Source organism: Lampris incognitus, chromosome 8 (genome assembly GCF_029633865.1).
Source record: "Lampris incognitus isolate fLamInc1 chromosome 8, fLamInc1.hap2, whole genome shotgun sequence".
NCBI classification, from domain to species: domain Eukaryota; kingdom Metazoa; phylum Chordata; class Actinopteri; order Lampriformes; family Lampridae; genus Lampris; species Lampris incognitus.
Window position 1 is genome coordinate 4,858,929 of NC_079218.1, and position 9,386 is coordinate 4,868,314.

General features: G+C 43.4%; 2 protein-coding genes across 2 annotated transcripts in view; one reads left to right on the plus strand and one right to left on the minus strand.

The window, feature by feature from the left end:
* LOC130117322 (LHFPL tetraspan subfamily member 7 protein) overlaps nt 1-3,781 on the plus strand; it is a 185,041-nt gene extending 181,260 nt beyond the window's left edge. Inside the window, exon 3 of the mRNA XM_056285533.1 lies at nt 3,555-3,781. Within this exon, the coding sequence (XP_056141508.1) occupies nt 3,555-3,781 (227 nt within the window). The remainder of the gene's footprint in view (nt 1-3,554) is intronic.
* A 2,738-nt stretch (nt 3,782-6,519) lies between these two features.
* Nucleotides 6,520-9,386, minus strand: part of LOC130117048 (spermatogenesis-associated protein 22) — a 3,723-nt gene continuing 856 nt past the window's right edge. Inside the window, exons 3-7 of the mRNA XM_056285190.1 lie at nt 8,057-8,246; nt 7,642-7,945; nt 7,107-7,233; nt 6,905-7,002; nt 6,520-6,784 (exon numbers count right to left, since the gene is read on the minus strand). Of these exons, the coding sequence (XP_056141165.1) occupies nt 6,593-6,784; nt 6,905-7,002; nt 7,107-7,233; nt 7,642-7,945; nt 8,057-8,246 (911 nt within the window). The 3' untranslated portion in view covers nt 6,520-6,592. The remainder of the gene's footprint in view (nt 6,785-6,904; nt 7,003-7,106; nt 7,234-7,641; nt 7,946-8,056; nt 8,247-9,386) is intronic.

A 9,386-nucleotide genomic window follows, 5' to 3' on the forward strand; every position in this document is an offset into this window, starting at 1 on the left:
GGGTAAGGGTGGCCTAATGAATGCCTTACCCCGTGGACGCTCCGGCCGTGAGCGGTTACGGCGAGTCTGGGATACGAACCTCCCAGCCACGTGACGAGCGGGTTGCCAGAACGGCGGTTTATTCTGCGCAATCAGAGCGGCCTGACCACTGTCCTGCGCCTGTTCTGTAACCATGACGACAAAAATTAGACGGTAAAAATATGTGGTTGTTGTAGCTTTAGAATCTGTCTCTGTTTGACTAGAAGGGATTTCCAGACTCTGTCGATCCATACAGATGTACCGAAAGGTGAAACCTTACAGCTAGCTATTCCTGCTTGTCAGTATCTTCATGTGTGTAAGCTGAAGTTTGATTGGAGGACGAAGGATGAAGATCGCTGTATTTGAGAGCTATTGTATTGCCATCATAACTGTTTCCTGTCTTACTTGTGCAAGAAGACACACCTGATAGACTCTTAAGACTTTTTCTTTGCAGCTTGTCTGTTTATGAGCGAGACTGACATCGATTGGGGATCTAAGAGCCTTCAGCTAACCTCAGGTTTCTTCTCTCTCCATTATTAACCTAACCGTTACCTCTCTGCCATTAGGACAGCCTTATGGACCCAGCAGCGCTCAGCAGTCTCCCCTGATTGGGGCTGGACAATAATTTCTTCTGTCTTCCTCTCCTATGCGAGCTCCTGCAATGCAAGCTGCTGATTAGAGGGCTTGAAAGTTGAGTAAACGGTGTCCATTAGGAGGCAAGAGAAGGATGATGGAGATACTGAAAGCCTTTCTCTGCCCGATGGGTATTGTGTAGACAATGCTTTAAAAAAGACCTGTGATTGCATTTTAATGGCAACTCCTCACATCTAACAGCGTTTATTAGCGTGGAACCTGTCACCCAACAATGGTCCTAACTGCTTCCTGTTTGATTGATGAGCATCTGTTACCCGGCACTAAGATGCCGAGACACGCTTACCACAACTGGTTGAGATGAGGCTTGGTACGTCCTTGGGGAGATTTCCTGGTTTCAAAAGCTCAGATGTAGCTCATCAACAGTAATGCCAGCTGCCTTTTCTGAATATTCTGTCTTCGTGTAATCCCAGCAACTCTCCCCAATCGTCACCGCTTGAGTAACCCCTCACAAAGTCATTCCTGTTTACGCCCTCTCGCATCCTGTCAACAAAACATGCAGTGGGGCATATGACATTCAACAGACCATGTCAAACAGGTTATTTGTGTATGTGCATGTGTGTGTATGCATATGCATGCACACACACACACACACACACACACACACACACACACACACACACACACACACACACACACACCTGTCCTCGATGTTGGAATGATGAATGCTTTGAGTTGTCGGTGTCCATGCTTGGTGTTATGGAGGACTCCCTCACCATAGTTTCTGTTCTCATTAGGATTGGACCCCTGTTCACTGTAAACCACATTTGTGCTCAATCTTACTGCAGTCAAGGTGTGCCCTGTATAGAAAACAGCATGCAGTTCTACTCTTCACTCAAGGTCATGCACCAGTTGACAAAAAACCTTCCAAAACAGACACCATCATTATGCAAATGTATGCTATTGATGTTATGTTTGGTGTCAAGCATTTGGTCAATAAGTGGTCAGTAAGTGTGAAGTGTTAAAATGCACATGGATTGGTTTAATCCATCTCATTTTCATTTAGATGGAGTTTTGTGTCTATAAAGTTGATCCACAAGGCGAGTTTTCAGCTCTTTAGTCTCTGACACGAGGTCAATCTAGCTATTTTTGACAGCTCTGTTCTCATTAAGAGTTTTGTCAGAGTTCCAGTCAGCCTGAGCCACTCCACAGTCTATCAGATCTAGACAACAACTGCAGATCCAATCTGGCACTCACGCCGCTCATCTGTGCCTTGTGCCAGACCACCACTTCGATTTAATCCTTAATCCGTATTCGCTATTTCATGGGGCCGCTGTGTTGCTCATTACTCGGGTCTGTGTCCAGATTGTCTTCTAAATGTTGTCATTTCTGTGTGTGAGCAGGAGCACATATTGTGTGCCCTCCACAGAAAAGCCAAGGGTAGTTTGATAAAGAAGGTCATTAAAGTCTCGTTAGCCGGTGTGCTTTGAGGAGCCGGGGCCCATGCAAGATAAAACACGGGGTCAGTCTGAGAGTTGAGGGCCAGTTTTGGCTGCACAAGGATGAGTCAGACGTAAACCCTGTGAATCGCGTGTAGACACCAGGACATGTCGGTCCAGACAACCTTCCCCTGTCGCCTTGATGCTGATTCTTGGCCTCCTTTTTACCCTCAATAGCAGTCTGTTTTTTGTTTTTTTTGGGGGGGGGGGGGTTCCCCATCATTGGCCTTCTTCTCTGCGGTCTGTGGTAAAGGGGCCAGCCATCGACCAGGAGATCAAAGACGTAAAGCTTTCTGAAAACACCCTTTACTGCCAGTTAAATTCTCCACTGCCCACGCAGACCATTGATTTGATGGTTGTTCAGTTACCGCGTTGGATCTCTAACTTGAGTATCCCATTCTACCATCCATGCAGCGCTGCCCGTGAAAGTAAAAAAGGAAGCCGGTGTCTCCTGAAATCAATACGCCATGAAAAATAAACCAAATTAATAAATAAATCAACAAATAAGAGAAGACATGTTTGTTGTGTTCCACAGACGACGACTCACTACGGCAAGTTCACGCATTTTCCACAAGCCCCGCGACCCCCTTACACAACTGTAACAGCCCAGTGTCATAATGGAAATCTAACCTTCAGTCAGAGTGACTGAGAGCTGCAATGATACTCTGAAGCACAGAGTCGATAACGGCTTGGCAGCACTGCTGGTTGGCAGACTTGACTCAATTTGTAAAAGTGAGCCACTTTCTTACTGCATGGCCCTACAGAGGATAGTGTCTGGGGGGAAGCTGATCGCCGCAAAAGCTCCAAGCCAGCTTTTTTTTTTTCCCCCCATCTTCTTCTTTTTGTTTGATGTCCTCAGTTTGAAAATGAAAAGCACTAATGGATCCAGGTAAAGATGACTCACTTTGATTTGCAGTAGACGAAGGCTCTGTCTATTTGAGGTTATTAGTGCTTTTGTTTCTCAATAAGTGGAAAGTTCATGTTCCGCCATTATGGGCTGGCCTGTGAAATTCTGCTCTGTGAATCATTGGCCAACATATCACAAGCCTGAATGTAATGCAAATCCCCCATAATGTAAATACAGATATCATCGCTGGACCACTTAATTTTTCTTACCTGACAACGTGTGATTGATTTTACTGAAGAACCTCTACTGCCACCAAGTGGCTCTTAGGTAGCACAGCTGGAAAATTACACCCAGACATTTACTTTAGACTCCACTGTCAGGGGACTGGGAGGATACTAGAAAAAGAGTCATACTCACAGGACAGGTCCTTCACTTAGAGGTTTCTGGTTTCCACAGCACCATGCCTAATTCTAAAAATTAAAACACATTAGAATTAGGATGTGATTTCAACAGTGTGGTTGACACCATTTTAAATCCTCACATCAGTGTGCAGCTTGTGTGAGCGTACTGACCCAGTTTGTCCTCTGTCTTCTCTGCAGTGTTCATCATGGGGTCAGGCCTGCTGGTGTATCCCTTCGGCCTCAACTCCACCCTGGTGCGTTCCTTCTGCGGGGACGCAGACATCTACTACGCTGGGGAGTGCCAGATCGGCTGGGGCTACATGTTGGCCATCGTGGGAGTCATGCTCACTCTCTTCCTGCCCTTCTTTGCCAAATATGCACCAAAGGAGCAGCTGTCCCCCACCCCTTTACCCACTCTCTTATAGTGCAGCCTGGAGGTGATCCCTGCTATTCGCTGAGGACTCCCTATACCTCTGCGCTGAAGTTACGGGACAACGCCGGCATCCCTTTTTCATAACTGGATGCTGTCACCCCACTCATGCACTCCTGAGTCTGAAACTCAACAACCTGTACTGTCTTCCAACATCTTTTATCTGATAAATTAACTCAGTTTGTTTGAATGGAATGATGTTTTGTGTTACCGTAATACACTGTTGTTAAAATTTCTTGCTCCTCTAATCCGTGACTGTTGGGATCTCGTGAAACCTTTTCCCTTGACTGACGATGTAGAAAGGAACTCTTTTGGAAAAGATTCAAGGACCGATTCCCACGGCCTAATTTTACATGATAAAAACAAAAACATTCCCAACACCATGACAAAGTTCAAACATCAAACGAAGAAAGCCTAAACTTTAAACTCAACTGGAAAATGTGTTGTGTGTATTAAGATTGGTCAAATATGCAACATTCCAAAACATCCAGGATGTGTTCCTGCATACGGAACGAGAAGCATGACACTGCTCGGCAGTGTGACAGATTTTGAATCTGAACATGAACCTTACTACGTGGATATTTACATCCATGTATGGTTCAGTGTGTGATGCTGAAGAATATGAGCCGCCACCCGATGCCAACACCAACTGGGAACTGATAAACCAGTCCCGACCAAAACATCTCAAGTTAATAGCGTCTTGTGACCGTGACCTGTGCCGTGGTGCTTGGATTGTAAATAGAATCTGGACCGACAGGAGCGATGCTTTGGTTCAGCCGTTAGGACATAAAAAAACATACTATACAATAAGTACAATAAGACTTTCTCAGAAGTCTTGTGGAAAACAGCATCGAGCAAGCTGACTTTTTTGGTGTCCGGAAGATATGCTTTGCGTTCAAAGGCACTGTGTCGTCAGCTGTTGAACAAAGAACCGCACGCACAGCATCTGCCCTGCCTTGGTGACAAACACGAGTCTTTCCTTCTCTGTACAGAGGAGTGAACCAGAACCCGTCTGGCTGTCCAAGATTCAAAGAAGTGTCGTTTGTACGTTTCATTTGGGGACACGGCGTTGTTTTGTCACCCCTTCCCCAGATTGGTAGTGTGATATGTAATGCTTGTTAATCCTAAATAGTTTCTTCTTTTTGGTGTCTACCACACATAATACTTAACAATGTAATTCAGGACTAACCGAGTAAGGCTAAAGGCAGGGACGTACGTTAACATTGTCAAAAGTGCATGCTAGGTAGGGGTTTGTTCATAGGTGAACGACTGATCTGGATTCTAATATGATGTGACCATGCCAACTTGTGCCTTTTAACATAACCAACACAAGTAACTTTAATACTATGATCAGGTTACCATCTACTTCTGAAAACTGTGGATCTTGTTGTGTGAAGTGTTTTGATTTTTGTTCTGCTATTCAAATATATGTGTATATATTTTTCCCCTCTCTGAAAAGTGTTTCTCCTGTACGTCGTGCGATATGGAAACTGCAAGCTTATGAACTTGGGGAAAAAAATGCTCTGGATGAAAAAGGCTGACGTCTTGCATTCCCTGCAGGTAAATTCAGAGAGGAAGAAAGCTATCTACTTATGTTCAATTATGCCCGGACACGCTTTGCCAATTACCCAGAAGAGGTAAATCACTCTAATCACCGAATTAAAAGGGGGTGACATCCCACTAATGGATTAATTCCTGGCGTCGCTGTGTTATGTGATTTAAAATGAGTGACGGAGCTGGAGGCTGTACAAATTTAACTTCACCAACAGTTGTCTCTGTTAAGTTGGCCCATTATTCACAGGACATGTGAAACATAGCTAAAAAATAATTCGCTTTTGCGATAAGCTGATGTGTAGGTGTGTTTTGTGTCAACCCAATTCCCTTAAAAGAGTTGGCACCATTCCTGTCATGTTCCGAGAACAAAATTTCTACTCCTCCGTCCATTTCTACTTCCCTGTGCACTGCCAGTGTCATCACTTTAAACTCCCTTTTATTGTAAATGTTTGTGTATTTGTCTTGACTGATCGGTTGCATCTGAAACATAAGTTCAACTTAAAATATTGCTAAAATTTGGGTTGCCAACATGAAGTGTCCTGTCATTGAAAATCACTGTAATTATGTTGCCATGTTTTACTGAAGAAAGGCGATGGAAGAAATGTTGGGTGTTGTACTGGACCTCATACTGTGCTTGACTGTGGGGATGGTGACCATGACTGCACTGGACTTCCCGTTCCCCGTTCTGTTGAACCATTACTTGTCAAGTCTCAGCACTGGTGTAACTCTGTTTTTTGTAGAGTAGAAGTATTGAATTTTTCCATTGTGATGTAAATAACTGAAAACGGTATGTGATCTCACATTTCATCCCAGACTGCCCTGTTTTTCAAAGCTATATTTTGAGATATTGCCTCATTAACTTGTTTGCTTTACCTGAATTAACCCCTTAACAATGTTTGCTGTTCTGTGAATTTACTTTGTAATAAAATATTTCATAACTGATGCAAGAGGGTTTTTTTCAGTGCAGAAACTGAACAATGTCTCGTTTTATTAACATGTGTTGTATTCGCCAATAAACAAAGCAGAAAAAAGCAAGACCTGAAGAACTATGAATGAAATGAAGACCTGTAACACAGTAAACTCATGACAATTACATCATCAACAATAAGAAATTGTACTGAAAAGTTACACACACACTTTTACACTTAGCTGCATAACCCCTTATAACTTGCCTGTACCTAAATCATGCATTGCTATACATCTCTCCTATCACTTTCTACTGTTCAAATAGCCTATGAGTTGTCAGGTAGGTTCAAACTTCATGGAGTGGCTTTACCAGTGCCCTCATCTTCATATCACATACTTTGACTACCTTCTTGGCATCACTCTGCTCTGAGGGCAGGCCTGCCCTGACAGACACACACATGAGGGTATCGCTAGTGGCATTATAGTTGCCCACGCAACGGTGGACATGCCCACGAATCAGACGGGGTAGCTCATTTTCCTGTTAGAGAAATGGAGACCTTGGTCATACGGTAATATAAAGTTACAGCAAGACTCTTATCTGTTGATCTGTTGTGATGATGACAACAAGGGCAAACTTTTCTCCTAATCCTTTACTCACATTTTCATAAAAGACGCACTGCACAACATCCTTTCCGTCTCTCATGAGGAAGGTCTTGGCTCCATGGGAACCCAATGTGACGGCAGAGTCCAGAGTGGCTAGGGAAAAAAAGAGTGCAGCTTTTTGTTCTTATATTGTGTGAAAATGGAAAAAACCCAACAATTTTGACAAAATTCTACAGGGAGACTCATAATGAGCTCACCAAGTATCTCAAATAGGCATGGGACTTTGTTCTTGTATTGGTTCCAGTGTCTCATGCCACCAATAACTGCAGTCAACATCCTGAATGAGCTTTCAGTCTTTGGCTTAATCTGAAATGCTGGTGGTGTCTAGAAAGAGCACAGGAAAAGAGAAGAAAATGCTCTACAAAGTATCTGTGGCCTCGTAACACGAAGGCCTATCACTGATATTCTGTATAGTGCTTTTTTTAAAAAGTGTTTAACAACACAATAAAAGCCAAAAAGGGACAAATAATGATTCAACAAGTAAAAAAAGGCAGCATGCAGAATAAGATATTTCCCATGACACAAAGTGAGATGCATAAAATAATCTATATTAACAGAATGAAAATTCATATTATAGAATGAAAATTAAAACTAAGGAAAATGGAGAGAAAAGAAAATATAACATCCTAGTTAAATGAAAGTACATTTCAACAATATCCACACAATTCAACACATTTCTCATTCACAATTCAATATGAGCACATTGTGTCATATTTCAAAGGCATTTTTTACCTGAGTTTGAGTTTGGGACTCAGTTTGATGGTCATGCGCTCTGCTGTTCCTCTCAGCAGAGGCTCTCTGAGGCCCGGAGGTGTTTTGTGGGTGGGGTGCCTGAGTAGGAGGTCTACCGGCTGGCGGGAAAGAAGGATGCAGAGGTCTGGGCTGTGGGGAAAACTGGAACTTCCGGGGATTAGCTTGTCTGGAAGGTGCAAGCTGGTCCATTGGAGAGAAACCACCACTGTTGTAGGGACCTTGATAGCTGTTTTGTCTTGGGCCAACACTGTACCCGTAATGCTGTTGTTGTCTCATTGGAGAACTAAAAAATATGTGTGGACTGAAGATTTGGCTAGTGTTTCACATATCAAATATGCAGATTAAAAATTATTGACACTTTCTGATTTAGTGTTATTTTTTATTTTTCATTTACCTTGTGTTTCCAGTTTTGTTTGGATGTGGCAGAGGTGTGCAGGTTTTCGTTGTGGGAGCAGGTCCCGGTGCAGGCCAGTTGTTACCATATTGAAAGTGCTGCTGATAAACCTGTGGGTTGTCCTTTCTGTCCCACTTGTAGTTCTGAGGAGTGGCAAGATAACCTGAGGCCTGGTGACCTCCAAAGGCATCTGCACAAAGTTGGAAAGTTAAGAAGTTAAGAAAGGTGGTGTCCGGGTAGCGTAGCGATCTATTCGATTGCATACCAACACGGAGATCACCAGTTTGAATCCCCGTGTTACCTCCGACTTGGTCGGGCGTCACTACAGACACAATTGCCCGTGTCTGCGGGTGGGAAGCCAGATGTGAATATGTGTCCTGGTCGCTGCACTAGTGCCTCCTCTGGTCGGTTGGGGCGCCTGTTCAGGGGGGAGGGGGAACTGGGGGTAATAGCGTGATCCTCCCACGCACTCCGTCCCCCTGACAAAACTCCTCACTGTCAGGTGAAAAGAAGCGGCTGGCGACTCCACATGTATGGGAGGAGGCATGTGGTAGTCTGCAGCCCTCCCTGGATCAGCAGAGGGGGTGGAGCAGAGACCGGGACGGCTCGGAAGAGTGGGGTAATTGGCCAGTTACACTTGGGGAGAAAAAAGGGGAAAACTAAAAAAATTTTTTTTAAAAAGGTATTCAAGAACACCAAGAAATTCTTTGATCTACAATTATATAGGAGCTCCTTCAATTATAACCAATTGTAAAATAGTACATCAATCTCTTGCACATCTACCACACTTTCTAATCCTCAGTCTTGCTAGAAAAATCAATATCACTGTTTGGTATTTGTGCATTTCCCCATTAAGGTGATCTGAAAAGGGTTTTGATACTTCATGTGTGTAATTTAAAACAGTCAAGGGGGTTATGGAACATGCTCTTTTGAAGAGAGATTGCAGCAAAAGTCTTCCAGTACACATATCCCTTATTGAAACAACAAAAACAGGAGGTCTCTAAATTCAGAAAGAGAAGGGTGAGCTAAAATGTTTTCTAAGATTATTTAATGATCAAGGCAGTACATACTCTGGTAATGTGGCAGCTCAAGCATTATCGACAGGCTGAGTTAACAAGCTTAAGGAAAAAGGACAAAACATACCCAGGACCTTACGTTCAGAACACACCCATTTGGTTGGTCTTTTCTAGAAAGAAATTATCACCAGCAACTAACAGAGCAATTATATTGAACTACTCTTTAAGCTCCATTATATTTTGTGTGCACTGCCATCTAGTGACAGATAAAAGCCCCATTTAGTGTGTCTGATACAAGTAAAAAGCGTTTGATC